This window comes from Magallana gigas, chromosome 7 (assembly GCF_963853765.1).
Source record: "Magallana gigas chromosome 7, xbMagGiga1.1, whole genome shotgun sequence".
NCBI classification, from domain to species: Eukaryota; Metazoa; Mollusca; class Bivalvia; order Ostreida; family Ostreidae; genus Magallana; species Magallana gigas.
The window spans coordinates 13,142,989-13,163,104 of record NC_088859.1 but is presented as its reverse complement, the minus strand read 5'-3'; the positions used below and the strand labels follow the sequence as shown (position 1 = coordinate 13,163,104).

The 20,116-nt window shown below is 32.0% G+C and overlaps 1 protein-coding gene and 1 non-coding gene across 5 annotated transcripts in view; both read right to left on the bottom strand.

Moving 5' to 3' along the window:
• LOC105335113 (uncharacterized) overlaps positions 1-16,576 on the bottom strand; it is a 37,520-nt gene extending 20,944 nt beyond the window's left edge. For 3 of the 4 annotated variants that reach the window (XM_066065060.1, XM_066065063.1, XM_066065062.1), the window contains exons 1-3: positions 13,769-13,909; positions 6,666-6,729; positions 5,246-6,171 (exon numbers count right to left, since the gene is read on the bottom strand). In XM_066065060.1, the coding sequence (XP_065921132.1) occupies positions 5,246-6,171; positions 6,666-6,729; positions 13,769-13,780 (1,002 nt within the window). In that variant the 5' untranslated portion in view covers positions 13,781-13,909. Of the gene's footprint in view, positions 1-5,245; positions 6,172-6,665; positions 6,730-13,768; positions 13,910-16,458 lie in introns of those variants that run through there. The other variant, XM_066065061.1, reaches the window with a different exon arrangement.
• Positions 2,888-4,194, bottom strand: LOC117692425 (uncharacterized). Its single transcript, XR_010707474.1, has 3 exons — positions 3,490-4,194; positions 3,211-3,343; positions 2,888-2,993 (listed from the first exon to the last, which is right to left on the bottom strand). It is a non-coding gene; the product is annotated as an uncharacterized protein (transcript).
• Positions 16,577-20,116: the final 3,540 nt, after the last annotated feature.

Here is a 20,116-nt window from a genome sequence, read left to right as displayed (position 1 = left end):
TAACAAGTATTGCCAATCATGCAGACGACTTCATCAAATTTCCAAATTTTCGAATGTTTTGGGTTGTATTGATGGAACTCACGTTCCTATTAGAACAACATGCAAGGATGAACATTTATTTATCAATAGGAAGAACTTTCATTAATGTACATGGTGTATGCGATTCCGGCCTCCGGTTCACAAATTTAGTTGCGAAGTGGCCAGGCAGTTCACATGATTCGTTGATATGGACAGACTCTGCACTTTCAACGAAGTTTGATTGTGGTATGTTTATTCTATTATTTGATTAATAAATAAAGTGTTGAAAGCTTATAGATTTTTAATTTATTACACGTTTGATAAAGTTCTTAAACACCTTCATAGCTATAATAAACTGCATAATCTAGTATCCTTATTGTGAAAAGCAGAGTGTAAATGTTAAATAAACTTATACACTATCAAATACATTATGTATGTATTTATTTAATAATATCGATAATATATATGTATATAAATGTAGGTGAAATAGGTGAAGGTTGGCTCCTAGGAGATTCTAGATCTGCATACCCACTTAGACCTTGGATGATGACCCCATACTTACAACCATCTACCCCAAGCGAAATTCGCTACAACGCATATCATGCAAAGGCTAGAAACCACTATAGAACGCTGCTTTGGTGTGTGGAAAGGTAGATTTAGGTGTTTGGATAAAGCTGGTGGGCCTCTATTATTCGATCCAACGAAAGCGTGCAAGGCATTGTATGCTGTAATCTAGTATTTGTTAACTTGTATAAAATAATACAGTACAAATAATATACTTTATAATATGTACTGCAATTTCAGGTTATTGTTGCAACAACTGTTTTGCACAATATGTGCATTAACAGAAGAATCCCTCTTCCCGAGAATGAGATAGCTGCTCATGTCAACGACAACACAGTTTACGATGGAAATACGAATGATGGAAGAGAGACAAGGCAAAATCGTGCACTAAGATTACGATGATTTTATTGAAAATTAGAAAATTCTGCTGGTAATACATAGTATTTCGGCACTCTGTTGACATCACAAATAATATAACCCCATTTGCCTCTTTCTTCCTCTAAATAATATCTTCTCTCGGTTTGTTCCCGTTTAGCACACATTTGAAAATTAGGTTTCGAAAAAATGTGTGCGAAACGGGAATTTGACCAGGTGAGATAATTGCTTAATTGCTATAGTCTATATCACAGTTCTTGTGAGGGCAATCGACAATAAGATAAATAAAATATCTACTTTAATTGATATTTACATTTATTTTATGTTACAATATAAATTGCGTAAAAGCACATTTACATAACAATTGACATTCATGTTTTTGAATCTTATTTCAAACATCAATTTGGTCATGAATAATTTCATTAAACAAAAAAGATTATTGCAAAAATGTTGGATATTTTAATTAAATGCATTTGTTTAACTTGCTGTCTATAGGAAGTATTGTTACAAGTTTGAAGAGAAAATATATTTTAATATTATTGATTGCTTCTGCCGACATAAATGAAGGAAATATGTCTAGTGAAAACGCTGCTAAAAAATTTTCATTTATGCTTTTGCTTGAATAATCATAGAAAATAGACAAATTGTATGATGATATATATGATGATAAATAGGCAATTTTATATGCTTTAAAAACTGTGATATATTTTCACAAAACCTATCAAAAGTGGACCTAATTCATGCATGTTCAACCTTCATCAGATTGAAGTACATGTATATCGAATCAATATGAAAATCATTATTTTTGTAGGAATTATTTTTGCTTCATGTATTTAGCCACTGATTTGAAAAACCAGAAAGTGACCCGCATTATATACTTGAGCAGTGACAGCAGAAAAACTTATCGAATCAATGTCAAAATAATCATTTTTGTCGGAAATGTTTGTGCTTCATGTAATTAGCTTAGTCAGAAAGTGACCCACAATATATACTAAAGCGGTGATGTCATAAGAACTACTGTCAAAGTCGCTACTTCAAAGATTGAAATATTTTGTGATAAAGATCTGTCTCCTTTCACAATATTCTTTCTGTTGATACCAATCAACCAATTATAAACATGCTTTTTACATATTCTGCAACCAAGTTGTAAAAAGAGACACGAAGTACCCCATCATCTTCACAACATCTTGACTTTGTAAAGATGGTCAGTGAGTGGAAATTTAAGGCTAAAAATATCATTATCTTTATTTTATCAAATGAAAAAAAAATGATGATATTTATTAGTTATTAGACCTAAAACACAACAAAATGTCTATATTCTTCTTGTTTCATCATATTGAATGAATGTTTTATTTCGCTCTTGCCATATCAATGGTACATGAGGTACAAAAAAAAAATATTTTCAAATGTACAAATACAGAGTCAAGTTAGGAAGAGTACAGAGTTAAATAAATCGAGCTAATATTTTTTAATAGTTTTTTTAATGAATCAATGTCACTGGTATTCATAAGGTTCCCAAATTTATAAGTGTTAACATTTGTTGTATATTTTTCTTCAATTAATTTGTTGCGGTATAAGGAAAATGCCTGACATTCCATAATATAGTGGTATTCGTCACCCAAAGTGTTTTTATTACATAACGAACAAATTCTATGGCATCTTTCTATGTTATTCCATCTTCCTGTTTCAATTGGTAATTTATGATTACAGGTTTTAAATTTTGTAAAAATGAATCTTAAGCCATTTGGAAGTTTTTTAAGATAAGTTTCCTGTCCAAAGCTTTTCTTAAATATTATGTAATTCAAACATTTGGGTGCAATTTCTACATTCCTGAACCAATAAAGGCCCTGATAAAACACACTCAGGTAAAAATCCAGGTAAAATCTTGGACTGATAGCAGACTATAATTGCTATCACAACACAATTCACACCTATTGTTCTATTCCCAATTATCAAATGTGTGCAAAACGGGAACACACCCTTCTCTCCTCTAACTCGAGTCTTCTTTTACCAATCTTCAGTCTCTTCCTTTCCCCCTGCATTCGATGTGAAATGTAATAAAATTATTATTATGTAATAAAACATTGTGCTGTTTTTAAAATTGCACTTGAATATAATTAAAATTATGTGTCGAAAAAAATTACTAGTAATTTTTACACTTTATATTAATTATCAACATGGAAAATACATTGAGTCATTTTGTTTCTTACAATATATATTAGGTAGTATAGGACAACAATATCTATGGTGTACCTCAAGTCTTTCTTTTTCTATCTGCAAGAGATTTTGCTCTTGCTCGGGGGTGGCAGATTTCTTCCGTTTCCTATTCCTGCATGGGGCATGGAATATTTGCGTGGATTCACTGGATTTATATTCCTCTACCTCACTGTACATAAGAAATTTGACTCATATTTAATGTTGTAATCGCTTAACATACTTACAACTGTTTCAAATTATGCTGAATATGGAAAATTAAACCTTATATGGAATAGAAAGGAATAGTGGCGTTAATTATAACAGGTTGCAATTTACCTATCCTCCCCGTGGACATGCTCAACAGGTTGTGTGATGGTACTTGTACAATCTGAGCTGTCGTATCCGCCGGGGATTCCCTGAATGGCTGTTTAGCCCATAGTTTCAGCTATTTTATGTTCAATGGGATTGAGTTCTTCTCCCGCCGAAACTCCTCCCCCGGTCTTTCTGGCTTCCTTACAGTCAGTTGATAACTTCTTCTTTGTGTCACTAAAAATGTTTCTACATTTCTTTTTCACATCTTCCGCTGACCTCTGGACACCGCTTAAGGCGCTGACTTTTCATAATAGAAATTATAATAATTAAGGTGATTTATTTTAGTATTTTTATGTAGTATAAAAGAAAGAACAAGAAAGAAATAATGCTCTAATTGTTGGGGGTTAATTCGTATACATGTATCTTAAGCAAATGAGTAATCATTAATCAATGAAGTTTTATTGCTTTGGGAAAAAAAGGTATATGAGTATGTTACCTTTGAAGCAATACTTGTCCATATTCTTTGCTTGCTGGAATTTGTGGCTATATTTGAGAAGGCGGAATTCAAAATATGTACTTCTTTGATAAGAGTTTCGATTTCGATATTGGTGTAGTTCGGTTTCCGTGCCATGTCTGCGACATTGACTATACTCTGTCCCGAGGTTTTTGCTTCCACCACTTTTTGCTTGATATTCCAATAATAGTAAATACCTTTGTGCTCAATCTAAGTTCATCCACTAATATAAAAATGTCCAGATTATCTGTTTTGAAACGCCCCCTCTACCACTTCAGGTTTCAATACACATCCCGAAATTGAAAGAGATTTTGCATTGCAACAGCCATTAATAAGCCCGGATGATAACGTTAAAAAATTGCGCGATGTATTCCGAGTGTATTCCGAATGGAGAAAAGATGTAAACATTCCCCATTATAAATCTCCTTAAAGAATCTGTTTTCGTTCCTGTGAATTTTTCTGAGTGGAAAGGGATAATTTTTCAATGAAGATATCTTGGATATATTTCCTTTTAACGATTTCAACTGTATTCCTTTCACAGGGATGTGTAATTTTATTAAAAATCATCAAAAAGCGATGGAAGCAATAACTTGGGACAGATTATAGTGACTATTTGTCTCAATATAAAGTGTCTACAACTATAGACTGAATACGTCGGTGTAAACAAATGATACGTACATCCACTGAACTCATATCACCTTGAGCTTGTGTTATATACATTTTAACATGATTATTGACATTGCTGAAGTTAACGACATTTTATAAAACAAAGTCTTTTACCGTCATATCAAAAATATCAACGAAACCTACTACTTGTATCAATGTTTAAACCACATACTAGTATCTACTTTAATTTATGATAATTCATCATAAATACACTCAAATTCTGTAAAAAAAAATGGACAATTCATAATGACTTTTAAACATACATGTACGCATGACTAGGTTTGCTTTATGTTACGGACTAAGACGGACTTAAATAGGACTTAGGCATGTCCTAAGATTCCGCCTAAGTCCTACTTATGTCCCTATTTAAGTCAAAATCTTAGCACGCTTTATGTTAGAGTCCCAGGTGATCTTAGGTGTCAACTGTATTAAATAAGTTTAAAAATGTTGATGATCGTACCGACTAATTTTTTAACAAAACGTTTCTAGAGATCGATTTAATTTATAGAATTTATCTAAAATTACAGTTAATCCTCTAGGCAAAAACCCCCCCAAAAACTTACTAGTATATACTATTTAAAAAAAATAGTTTTAGCCTACCTTGGAATCGTTCCAGTCACCACAGTTTGTTCTGGGATACAATGGTTCAGATGCACTTGTGTGCATCATTGTGCATCCATATACAGTATCTGGCAACGTGTCAAAGCTACCATTATTATATGTATATTGCGACAGAGGCACCTTAAGGCTCCCCTCCAAACCAGAATTTTTCAAATACCCATATTCAAACAAAGGGGAGTTTTGCAGAGTGCTTTTTTCGACGCTGTATTTTACAGGAACGATATTGATCATAACACTGTATGCTTCGTTGACGGAGAACAACACCTGAGACACAGATACAGGTTTGGATGACTTGATCGTCACCGGAAGTGTCCCCATGATGCGCCTCTGTATGCTGAGAAATCTATTTGGAACAGTGACGTAATCATAACCCAAAATGTGGACATCAGTATTGTTATGTGCAGTTTGAATGAGAATTATCTGCTTGTCGTCTGGATTCCTAGAAGGTAACACCACATAGTGCTGACCCCATAGTTTAATTGGAAGAACCTGTTCAGTCAGTGTTATTCTAGGAGTTGAAGAGACATAGTACAGAGCCACCTTTCTCGAAGCATTCACAAATATTCCAGCGACGTCACATTCAAACTGTAAAGCGTCTGTTTGGTGGGGTTGAAGTGTTAAAGTCAATGTACCATTACGACATGGTATAGACGTGTATCTATCATATTTTGGGTATTCAATCTCAATAGTAATACTTTGATCAGACGGATTGACAAATATCAGGAAATGATTTGATATCGATCCTTTTAAAGCTGTAACTATATACTCTTTCCCCAGGAGATCTTCTTTTAGGAAATGAAAAAAATCTTGTTTGATTTTCCCGAATATTTGCGACCGAGATGTATCCTGAGGTAGGAAGAATGTCCGTAAATGTTCAACAGATATCTCACTTTCTTGGTATATTGCTGTGTAGGGGGAAAGCAGAAAAGAGAAAATGAAAAATACAGAATTTGTCAATTTGATCAATATCTGACTGGAATTGATTTTTAAGATAATGAATCGATTTTAGAAGCGCTTTCGTAAGAAACCATATATATATATATATATATATATATATATATATATATATATATATATATATATATATATATATATATATATATATATATATATAATGATGTTGAAAGAGCATGCATAAAAGAAAAATAACTTTCACCACAAAAACCATACGATTTCTCATAAGAAAACCTAACGTTTTAATGTTACTTTTAACATTTTCAAAACTGAGCCTGCTTACTGCATTGCAATTCCATGTGAAAGGACCATTGATGTTTCTGTACATCAAGTTCCACTTACATAACACAGGAAATTTAAGCGAACAAAATTTTGAAATGGACTGTGAAATACTTAATTAAATGATATTAAAATAACAGCTACAATATGTCTAATTATTTCTTACCGGTTTGCCCAATAAAGGATTGCCCATTCAAACAGCTCGCCAGAAAGGTAGACACAGCAATAAACTAAATGGATAAACAAGAGAAAAAAATCTTTTTGTTTCAACAAATTTCGACATCTTACGAATGTCTATATCAATAGGGACGAAGTTACTCGGTTTTTATGATCTCGATTAAAAAGGGCAAATCCAAAAGTTCACTTTGGGTTCGAAAACAACGTAAAAATAATATTTGTGTGACTATACAGAAGTTAAGGACGTTAGATCCTGCAATCAAAAGTCTTAAAGTTTTTTTTCTAAAGTATTTCTTAAAAATCTACACACATAGCTTAACCATAATTCAAAAAAAATGTTCGGGTCTATAAGCTTAATTTGGCGCTACGGTGTATTTGATATGACCTTTCTGCACTGAAAGTGCAGATTGCACTGATGAACGCTATTTTTATTATTTACCAATTCATTAAAATTATTTTAAAGTCTCAAACTTTTTCTTAAATTATGATAAACTTGTCAGAGAAATCTTAAAATTTAAAACAAAATGTATTGGTCTATTATGTAAAATTTGAGATATGGCATGAAATAAGCTGATTTAGGCAAAAATTGGGATTCATTTTTTCTTGACTTTTAAGAAATATAAGTTAAATTTGCCAATATGTGTCAATAGAAATATTGAAAATTTGTAAAATTACGTTTTTCGTAACAAAATGAAGAAATCCTAATGCACAAACTATCTGGAAATTTTGTTTTCCCTGAAAATAAGGAAGCTAAAGTGACAGTACTCTAAAACAACTGAGTTATGAAACATGTTCATTTTCTCCTTTAAAACCCTCCGCCACAAAAAATAGCCCCATACTAAACTCTGTGAATATTAAATTTTCCTTTACTATTTTATTTAAGATAGTTTAGTTGGCATTATAAAATTTGAATTTATGAGTAGGATCAATATAAGATGCATAATTTCTAGAATAGAGGTGACCCAAAGTGGCTACCCAAAACGAACGAACCTCTTTGAATCAGAGCGGACAAGGGGATAACGGCCGAAATCCGAATAGAGGATAGATCAAGAAGAGAAAAGGTTTAACTAGATATACTACCAGGGGTTAAACGGTGGAAATAGGGGATATCGTTAGTAGAAATATAGAAAAAGCGATCCTATGAAATTGTTGCTTCTTCTAATGTACGATATCAGGCAATATCAAGTTCCAAACAGGAAATATTTAGTCAGATTACGTTAAACACGAACAGTGAATATTCAGTAGAAGTAAACTAGTCCCTTAAAAGGGGTACTGTATAGTTGTTAGAAAGAAATTGGGCACACAAGATTGTAAGTTTGCAGGAATCACCGACTTGAATCAAATGGGATTTAAATGTCTATTACTTCAAAATACTAGGTATACCAGTTTTGAATAAAAAATAATTATTCCAACTATATTATGTTGAGAGTTTCAAGTACACGTGGTTATAAAAAATCACAAGCTTTCTAAAAAGGGCAATGCTAGGTATACCGATATATAGTTACATTGCAAATGATAATGCATACAAAACACTACATGTTTGTACTCACAAATCCAGGACAAAACCATTGAGCCATACGAGAATTTACATTATGCAGTATAAAGTAGTGTTTGAAAAAACATTGTCTTATCTCTGGACTTTGTTTTTTATCCTTCAATTCTTTTTTTAAAAGTACATAATTGTTTTTCTCTGGATTACCTCTCCATCTTTTTTTTTCAATTGTACTGAACACATGATTGATTCAGTATTTTCTAAAGTTTGAACGAATGCATGAATAGAATAAATTGTCATTGGCAAATAATTGAGTGCTTCAAAGTCTATAAAATATATACAATCAGTGCGAACATAAACCATATTGAGTTAGGTTTGAATCACTGTTCAAAAGATTTAATAACATAATTCTAGAAAATGTTGCATATACATGAATGTATTAATATTTTTTCTCTCGTAGTCGTAGAAAGAATTAACAAAAAAGTTTTAAAATATCTATACTTAACTTAATTAAAATTAATGAAGTTTACAATAAATTACATGAACAATTCTTCAAAAGCAGCACAATACAAAACTTTTAAATAAATATTTTTTTATATCTATTCTTCCAAATATAAAAGATATTAGCATTCAAACAGCATATACACACTGCATGCAGATTGTTATTATTGCGAACACAATCATTGTTGAACGTGTCAGGGGGGTTAAAACCTTTAGCAATCAATAATATCTCCTGAAACAAAAACCCACGTATTCCTTTGAGATTTAAATCTGTTACTAAGGACTTGTGATTAAAAACAGGGGAACAATTGAAAATCAATGTGGCCACTGTGATTGAACGCTCGTGAAGGATGAATTATTTACAGCGAATTTTGATCGCTTGGTTATCGTAAAGATTTTACTTAAATGGTATATATATTCTCCAGATAAAGAGATCGATATGCTGTTTTTTATTATAACGTTGACATAATGTGAAATAGTTTCTCTAGTACAGGAAGAGTGTATCGAATGTAAAAAATATTAATAACTAGATACGATCTCGTTACGAGTAACGAGTAGGTCTTCCGTTCAAATTTTTAAAGCTGCTTGGTCCAATTTTATAACAAATTTTATGCACGCTTTTAAACGATGGTTATGCTAAGTATATGTATAATAATAGACATTGCATTAATTTTCCAAGTCACTTAAGCCAAATTTCAATGAAGAAAAATACGTACAATATTTGCTAACAAAACAAACGACATAAAAGGGTACCGCGTTATTTCGCCTCATCTTAAAATTCACCCCTGACGACGAGATGGGTATGGTTGTATTACGACTTTGACATCGCTTTAAATAAAGGTCGAAATGATCAGGCAAATTACAAATAAACATGTGTACGTTTTGTTCGCTAATATTTCTGAAGTTTGCTTTCTTTACAATCGATTCATAGCATGCGGATTAAATAACCCCAATTATTCGGGGGACGAAACCAAACGGTTTCCTTTTCTAAACATTCCCGTGATGCATTTTGGTTTGTTTTTTCGTTTGCCAAAAAAGAAATAATTTTATTTACTTTGAATATTTCTGACTTTAAAAGGAGACTGATTCTGCTGGTGTAAATAGGAGAAAGTCCATAACTTTTTAAGATAAATGGTTTGTTTAGAAAAAAAATTGATACTGTCATAACGAAGAAATCGGACCAAGCAGCTTTAAACAATGCAATTAAAATATCAATGAAATTTTATAATTCCCCGTCAAACCATCCCTTTCAAATAATGAATACGATTGACAATATCCTTTACAATGTTTAACAAAGTGTTTTGCTTTTTCAAATACAGCACATTAAAGATTTAAGATTTTTGTTCCTTAAAATCCATAATTACGTCATCTGGCAGTGTGGCAATGAATTTTACAAACTGATATTGTTACGATCAACAACTTTGTTTTTTATGAAGCATTACAAAATCTTGATTGTTTTTAAATTATGTGTAAGAGATTTTACGAGTGTCTTGGCGCCTAATTGAAGGGGCCAGCCCCTCTTTCTTGAGTGCATTCAAACAGTCTCAATTATGTGTAAGAGATTTTACGAGTGTCTTGGCGCCTAATTGAAGGGGCCAGCCCCTCTTTCTTGAGTGCATTCAAACAGTCTCAAGAATGCTAACATTTTTTGTTCTTACACCTATCTAAAATTGTTGTTCATTTTTTATATGCAAATGATTGAATTTTTTAGGGGCCTGACTTTTATATCCTTAATAGGGACATGCATTTGGGATTTGAATCGTGAATTCGATTAGTTTCATCAATACAGACATTTTCTCTTCTACAATGCTTTACAAAATATGCCACCTTCTCTAGATATATTGCGTCAACGTTTAAGTACTTTGGCTCCTAGAAAACCTTCTGTTCATTACGAAATAAATGGTCGTGGTTATGATTTTACCTGATAGATATAGTTTCGATTAACAACTTTGCTTCTGTAATATATTACAAAATCTTGATTGTTGTTAAGTTATTTGTAATAGAGTTTACGAGCCCCTTTTTCTTGATTTCCTTAAAGAGGTCTTAAGAATACTTAAATCTTTTGTTCTTACAACTATATAATTTTTTTTTCATTTTGAGATACAATTAATTGAATACTTTAGGGGTAAGCCCTGTAGAACCTTAGTTGGGGCAAAATGGTGTTTTGATTCGTGGAATTCATTAGAATCATTAGATATATTGCATTAAAGTTTAAGTACTTTGGCCCCTAAAAATCCCTTATTACGTAATAAATGGGCTTGGCAATGATATTTTCTGATAGATATTGTTACTATAAACAACTTTGCTTCTATAATGCATAACAAAATCTCTATCATTTTAAAGTTATTTGTAATAAAGTTTACGAGTGTTTTGGCCCCTAATTAAAGGGGCCATCCCCTTTTTCTTGATTTTGATGGAAAGAACTTTTGATTATTTACCACTTTTGTAATATATGTCTAAATAAAATATCTACTGATAAAAAGATACAGATCAAAACGTATGAAAATTTTGAATGAAAATTCGTACCCAATTTTCGTGCCTAGGCGAGCTCCAAGAAATGGCGCCACTGGCGTAAAACAACATAATAGTGCACAACTTCAAACAATAGAATACCTATCCTAAAATTACATAGTCATATCTCTAATAATTTCTGAGATCAGCTCTGCACAAAAAAAGGTCGTAAAATGTACAAAATGTCCGATAAATCGGTACTGGAAGTGACGACAGAAAAAATATCAAAATTGTATTAAGTTTTCATTAAGTCCAATCTGTTGTGAAAAAAATGGTCAAAATCGGTCAAATAGTTTTCGAGAATTCGCGTGCACAAAATTTGTGGAAAAAAATAATAATAACTAAATTTTCGTTACGAGTAACGAGTAGGTCTTCCGTCTGATTTGATTTATATGATACAATAAAATATCGATACTCTCTGCCAAATCTGAAAACTATTAAAACTATTTTTTTTGTCTCGGGACCGGACACGGACGAACAGAAGATAATAAAGAAAATAAAAGCTAGTATTTCTTGCACGTTAGCTTAGTGTACATTACTGTTTATCAGGTTAAATGAAACACCCAAGAAAGTCTGTTAAATCTGTTAAAAACATGAATTGTTTAAACCCTTCCGGTGAGTACCGGAAGTGAGGATTGACAAAATAAAACACATTAAACATATCTTCCATCAATTTTCTATCATTTGTCTCAACCACTTACAGTGACTTAAAGCTCGGGGTTACAAATTTGTAAAAAGGAAAGTCACCTACAATATTTGAGATATCTTACCGAAAGTAGAGTAACTTTGCCTGTTTACCAGTGTATAGTTAACAAATATAAGATTTATACTTCTATTTTCATTCCATGTAAGATAAATAAATAATAAAGAAATGATAATTTTTAAGAACTTTCGGTGAAGACCAGAGGTGACGACGAATAATGTAATAATAATAATGTAAACACAGATACATACATAGGACTATCATCCCACAGAGTTTGGTTGTTCAAGTCGTCACCATTTTTGAGATCTCATTGAGTCAATATTTTTTTGACAATCGACAGGAAACGGACAAACGGAAATGTTTAATGAAAATAAATGTTAGTATTTCTTGAACATTAGACAGCTGTTCTTTATTGTTTATTAAAATTTTCTAATTAAAAAAATAGTTAAACTTTCAAACAACTTCATTTGTTTGAACCCTTCCAGTGAGGATCGGAAGTGACGGTTGAGAAAATGAGACCAACCGAATGTAAAATACAAGTCACGATCCATCATCTGTCGAAAAATTGTTGAAATCGGTTGAATAGTGTTCGAGAAATCGCGTGCACAATATTTGGAAAAAAAATAATAAGAAGAAACAGTACGAAAACAATAAGGTCTTCCGTTTCCAACTCGATAGGATCTCGTTACGAGTAACAAGTAGGTCTTCCGGTCTATTTCTGTTTTAAATGATACCATGATTAATCGATACAATTTCAGAATTAGCCCCCCCCCCACTCTCAGATAATGTATAAAAATCTTTAATTACTTTATAAATTGATGTAGCAATGAAGTTTCCAGATAGATATAGCTATGATCAACAACTTTGCTTCTATAATGCATAACAAAATCTTAATCGTTTTTAAGTTATTTGTTATAGACTTTACGAGTCTATTGGCCCCTAAATAAAGGGCCAGCCCCTTTTTCTTGATTTTATAAGAAAGAACTTTTCATACTCTACCATTTTTGTTAAATATGTCTTAACAAAATACAAACTGATAAAAATATACCGACCGAAACGTCTAAAAAAAATTATTCAAAATTCGTACCCAATTCTCGTGGCTAGATGAACTGCAAGAATTGGCGCCACTGGCGTTAAACAAAATAATTGTGCACAACTTCGAACTATGGTCAAACTATCCTGAAAATTTCAAAGTCTTATCTCAAAAACAATTAAAATTCAGATAGTGTCCCATCATCTGTGAAAAAATTGTTGAGATCAGTCGAATAGTTTTTGAGAAATCGCGTGCACAAAATTATGAAAAAATAATAATAAACAGTGCGAAAACAATAAGGTCTTCCGCTGGAAACGAAAGACCTTAATAATAAGAAATCGTACGAAAACTATAAGGTCTTCCGTTGGATACGGAAAACCTTAATAATAATAAGAAATCGTACGAAAACTATAAGCTCTTCTGTTGGAAACGGAAGACCTTAATAAAGAATTGAATATGCTTCAACATCGTTAGACAAAAAAAATATGCACCTTTGAGGAACGTTGTAATATACTTAAATATTTGAAAGAAATAATAACAGGCCTAATGTTGTTTAAACCTTTTTCCGCGAAAGGCGAGCGGTGGCATTTAAGACTTTTTGCAGAGATGATGCTTTTCTTTAGTCTAAACGAAATTCTTAATTTTATTAAAAATATCTAGAATAATACTATATGTAAAAATACATCTTATACTTGAATGAAAACTGCAGAAACCTTTCTAGTGTCATACAAAAATGATATTGATTTCTAAGAGATGACTGTATCACTAAAAATCATTACTCCCCCCCCCCAAGCAAAAACAGAAGATCAAAAAACCAACCCCTTAAAAAAAGAACCAAATAAACAAACTTACCTCGTAAATCATAATTCAGACCTTCATATCTATTTAAAAAATATCTGACATGAATCCGGTTTTTAAAATACTTAAAATGAACAATGTTTCATATTTACGTCATAAATTCACGATGATTATACATGAACATATAAATAATTCAGCGGGACCCGGCATATCTGATATTGATAAAATAGCCATTTTCATGTACGATTATATAATTGGGTTTTTTTTATGGGAATTCAAATGGAAAACAAATGCATAATTTATCAAACCATTTAAAAAAATATTGATTTTAGAAAACGGGATTTAAATTTGTTTAATTAACAGACATCAGGAACGCATCTAAGCAGTTATCAGTGAAAACTCACGGCAAGTCTTACATTTAACTTCTGACAAAGGCCAGTTTGTCAACAAATTCTCGTTCTCGTGAATATTTAATGCCCTTCTCCGATTGGCTCTTTCACACTTTCGTGAATAGAATCTCCCCTATGATATTCACTGTAAATTATTTATATTGATGCACGTTTTGTTCTTATACATGTAACACTCTTTTCTTCCTTTAAAATTATGATACTTAATTTTGATAGCAGTTCAATAACTTTCATTTATATTCAGTGAATATTTGTATGGACAATCTGTGACGTTCATTTTGTAATAACACACATCAAACTTGATTATTGCGTATGTGCACAAATGAATGCTCTTAGTCGTTTTGCATGAATTAAACAGTTAAAGTTGATGAGACTTTTAAAACTTGTTAAACAACTGATATGCATATTCTTTGGTTAAAAGTTGGTAATCAATGATTATATATGTTATGCCCCCCCAAAACTATGATATGCACCCAAATTATTAACAGCTCAAACGCGCGATATTGACTTAATCTACTCAGCTTGGTGTGTTATAGGACGAACGATATTGAAAAATGAGCAATCAATGCTTAATTGCCTTGGACTCAATGCTATAAATAATATATGTCACATGGTTCTGCCTATGCTTTTTTGCATGGGTGAATCTTGTAACATCTGTTTTTCGTTAATATTATGGCATATTATCTCAAGGCTTTATTGCAAGGGGTGAGAAACAAAGGCTATTTCAAACACCGCATGAAAAATGGTAAAGTATAAGTACAATGTTGAAAAAAAAAGATTCATTGAAACTGCTGTAATTTAAATTTTGGGATTTAAGAAAACGTCAGTGGAGAAAGAAAGTGTATAATCCTTTATCTCATTGTTTCTAAGATTCTTACTTTGAGAGGCTCTTTTAGAACTGGGCGTCTCTTCAAGGACCACGTGTTGCAAGGTTTGCAAAAAAATGAAAAGGTGTGAGAGAGGAAGATACCAGAACCAGATACTGTGGAATCATTAAATTCGTGGCGCCTCAGTCTTCGTGGTATTTGTGGGTAGCCCTCCCCCACAAATTCAAATCCTCAATGAAACAAATTAATAAAGAGTTGTCTTTGTTACTGAAACAATAACCGACGCATCCACAAAATTACATCCCGCGAATGAACAAAATAGTCACAGTCCACGAAAATTGGCCCCCACGAAGTTAAATGATTCCACAGTATTAGTCCTACCTTACATTAAAGCTGACCAAAAAGTCATGAATATATCGTCGCCATATTATCTGCTACCAGTTCTCAATTGGTTTACACGGTTTATACATGTATACCGTTCAGGAGAGTAACGGTCGGTTTGTTTACGATTAAGGCGTTCAGATTGCAGGGACTATAATTTACTTTGAATTATACCGTATGTATAAAATTGACAAAGCCTGTAGCTTGTCGAAATTTACAGCTTCATTTCTTGACCGGAAGTGAGCCAGTTTATTATTTCGCTTGTCTTAAAATATCTTCAGTTTGTAATTTTTATACAGTTTTAGATGAACACTAGAACACTGTTTTCGATCAACTATAGATCAGCTTAGATCATCTTTATTTTGTAACGGAACAAAAAAATCTTAAAATTATAAACAGCAATTTCATTTTAGCATGTAAGCATTGAGTATTTATAAAATAAAGATTTATTGTATTTAAAATCGCAGTTGGTAATTGTACTGGATTATGTTATTTTGAAATAAGGCTGTACTGTGTGAAGGTACCTCACTATATCAAGACTTTTTTCAGACACTACACCACAAGGTTTTGTTCAATCGTATCAATCGATTTGGTTCAATGTATAAATCAGACCTCAGTTATTCAAGTATCGGGCTTATGAACCGCAGATAATAAGTCCGAATCCGCCTGGGGCTTTTGTTAATATTGAATAAATACAATTTTTGAAAATCCTATTTTTTAATTAATAAAATGCATAATTTTTGCATATTAGACTTATGTACTTCCTATGCATCATGTAATTTATCTTCTGCCGATTTCGAAAACAATATAAAGGTGTAGTGAGCCATCTTAACGTCAGCCTAAACAAACTATTTTCACGGTTTTAAATTCCAACAAATCTTTAGAAAATACGGACTTTTTAAATATTCAAATGTTAGACCTTTCAGTAAACAGCGTTTAGTCATATATGTCCATGGAAGGCTAGACTGACATTTCATTAAATAAAATATGGCAATATATACTGTTTTACAAGAATTGCATCTTATAGTTGAATGAAAACTCTATAGAAAAAATGTCTAGAATGAACCATAAAAATGGTACTAATTTCTTAGAGATGAACAGATTAATACAAATCTAAAAACAAACGTACCTCGTAAATCATGTTTCAGCCGTTTAGATATTTAAAAAAGTATCTGACACGACTCCAGCTGCGAAAATACTTAGAATGAGCTATGTTTTATTTCAACGTCAAAAAATCATTTGATGACAATTTATGAACATAAAAATAATTTAGCGTGACCATGCATATCTGATATTGAAAACTTGCCTTTTTAATGTACGAATATTGTGTTTCTTTCATCGAAATTCAAAGGCAAACAAATATATAAAAACAAAATAGTGTTTCTCTCATGGGAATTCAAATGACAAACAAATATATAATTTATATAAAACACTTTATTCAAATATTGATTTTAGATCTAGAATTTAGAATTAATAGACATTTCCAAAGCATCTCGCTCATTATAATTGAAAACTATGTTTTATATTTACGTCAAAAATTCATATAATGAATATTTATGATCATAAAAATGATGTAGCGTGACCAAGCATATCTGATATTGAAAACTCTCCCTTTTCATGTACGAACACAGTGTTCATCTATATGGGAATTAAAAGGACAAACAAATGTATAATTTATATAAAACCTTTTAGATTTAAAATGTAGAATTTAAAGTCAATAGACAGAGTGTCTAGAGAAATTTCATTGGAAACTCACGGCAAGTCTTACACTTTCTTATGCTTTCTGACCAAAGGTTATTTTGTCTCAAATGCCTTAATACAAGACTATAATTTTTTATAAGCTCATATACATTTCGGTCTTTTTTAATTAAAATTATGATACTTAGTTTTGATATCTACAACAGCAGTTCAACTTTTATTTATATTCAGTGTATAACTTCCTTGATGTTTGCATGGGAAATCTGTGACGTTTATTTTTTTCTCAATAACACACATTAAACTTGATTATGGCGTATGAGCACAAGTGAATGTCGTCTTGCGTAATTCATCAATCTTAAATAGTTAAATTTGATGAGCGTTTTCAACTTGCTAAAAAAACTGATACGCATATTTTTTGCTGTGTTGAAAAACTGCTCGAAATTCCTTGAATTTTATATCTGGAAACTTTTAATCAACCTGGCGTCCTCAGTCAACAAACCAGCCACAAACAACCCCCCGCTCCCCGCCCACTTGCGTTTTCGACGTCAGTTATGTCGCTTGAAACTCTCATTAAAGACCCTGATCGAGAACATTCACTGGAATCATAGTAGGGTTTTCAATTTGGTTTTACATTATGTTTTAAATTTCCTAGACAGCCTTATAATTAATTACCACAGATGCCATATAATTAGTCAACAAAGAAATAGATATATGCAGGGTTGCTGGCCCCTTTTTCTTACTATCGACTTAATAACCTTAGACTTTCCCTTTTAGGTATATTATCAACAAAGGTCGGTTCTTTTCGTCTTATTTGTCTCAAAAGCTAGTGATAGTGTGAATTATTATATTGATCACAAGTATTGTCTAGTTAGATATGCCCCTATCATTTTAAGGAGCCCTTAGAATGGTAAAAATGTTCGGTTCAGATGCTTTAATGGCTCATTTGTACATCAAGAATGGTTTTTCGCTTAATTTCTGTTCACCTATCTAATTATCAGATGCTGGGTTACAAGATTAATGATAATTTATACTGACAAGTGTATTCCATTTGGGTATTCATTAAGTTGTGCTAAATTTGAAAAGTTTGTTTCTTTTGTAGTAGTACCTACTTAAATTATTTTCAAATTCATCGAGTTCGTTAATCATTTTCTCTTTCATCTATTATAAAACGTAAATTCTGATTGGCCAATTCTGTTAAAAGTGTTCACTATTGTTTAACAAGTATATAAACCCGAGCACATTCGTGCGCGGGGCTTCTTCTCTGAACCTTGCATCAAGGTACGAAGTCGCCCTCCTTTTGGCAAATTTAAGTTGACTCAAATTCCATATTTATTTTGGGAAATTATTTTTTTTCTTTAAATTTTCGTTATTTATTTTGGTCACTAATTAAGGTACACTAGCTCCTCCTCGTAATTAATTATTGTTTAATTACGAATAAATTATATTTTCAACTTATCAAATTCTTCTGTTTTTCTTCTTGTTAATAGCCTTAACAGGCGGACTCAAAATTATCTGGGTTAAATATTATGTAAAAACAGTCAAAATATATTCATATACAGTAGTGTAAAAGACCAAACTACTACACTTTTTTGAAATAAGTATTAAGAAACATGAGTCTGATAACATAGTGCAGTACCTAAATGACTTTCTACTAGCAGGTTTCTCTGGGACCCAGCAATGCCATTATCTAGTGTAAAGATTTACCAGTCTTTGTGATGAGGTGCGGGTTCCAGAAGATCAACCTTGGGTCCTACAACAAAATTAGTATTATCAACTATTTTGAGGCATTGACAAAGTAGCAGATTAAGTAGCAGAGTTTGTTAGTATTCCTTTGGACATATATGGGTCAAATACGTCAACAACTCAACTGTTTTATAATCCGTAAAAATGGTGACCCTTTACGAAATCTAATCACAAACTGGTCTTGTTAATTTCTGCATTAGAGCATTCCAGAAGTTTGAGCATTTGTATGGCGCTTGTATGATGCCATTGCTGAGCTTAGCAAGCCTTATCACAAATGTAGAGTCTCCGTGGAAATGAAGTAAGATATAAAAATGTGGCTCGTATTCTTAGAGTCATTCAATGGTATAACTGCATATAAGTAGGTAGACTGGACCATGGACTTTCAATCAGAATGTTCTCGGACAGTGCTGGTTCCGAAAAGCGAAGGTGTGGGGCTTTTTGGGGGGAACTCACTGGGCCTTTTCAACATGGCTAAAATCCTGGAAAGGGTCAAGTATATTTAGGAACATTACATTCTTAGAATTGGTTCCCATAGCCATGGCATTTTCTATTTGGGGTATAGAGTTGGCGGTAAAGAGAGTAAACCTTCACACAAATAATGTAGCACTTGTCTTTATTTTAAATACTAAAACATCCAAAGCACCCAAAGTCATGACTCTCTTCAGAGTTTTAGTTCTTAAGGGACTTGTGCATGCTATTCATTTTTTTTTTGAAACATTTTATTGAAACTCTTTTACAATTTCATATGGTACAGGAAAAAAAATAATATAATCACATCATGTACATCAAACACAAAACAGCTATGTAAATTTTACTTATAGTAATAATTGTAATGGATATTGGGTTCTTAGGTACTGTGATATATTAATAGTGCCTGTTTGGGAGGGTAACAGTTGAAATTGACACCCCGAGAAAACCATTGTCAACCGACGCGAAGCGGAGGTTGACAATGGTTTTCGAGGGGTGTCAATTTCAACTGTTATCCTCCCAAACAGGTACTATTTATTTTGTTATACTGAATGTCTTAATTTTTAAGAAAACATCACTGCTTTTAGATAGGAATAACGTATAACGAATAATTATATTTTGTTAAGAATAGTTCTTCAATTTTATAACATATATCCTTAACTTCAGGGCATTCTGTGAATAAATGTTCTATTGTTTCAATGTTTAATTTACAGAAGTTACAAAGAGGAGAGTCTTAAAGCTTAATTTTATAGAGATAATTATTTGTAGGAACAATTCTATGCAATATTTGATATTGCATCCGTTGGAGTTTAGATTCAAGAGTAACTTTAAATGGAAGTTCAAAAATATTTCAGAAATATCAAATTCATTCATATCAT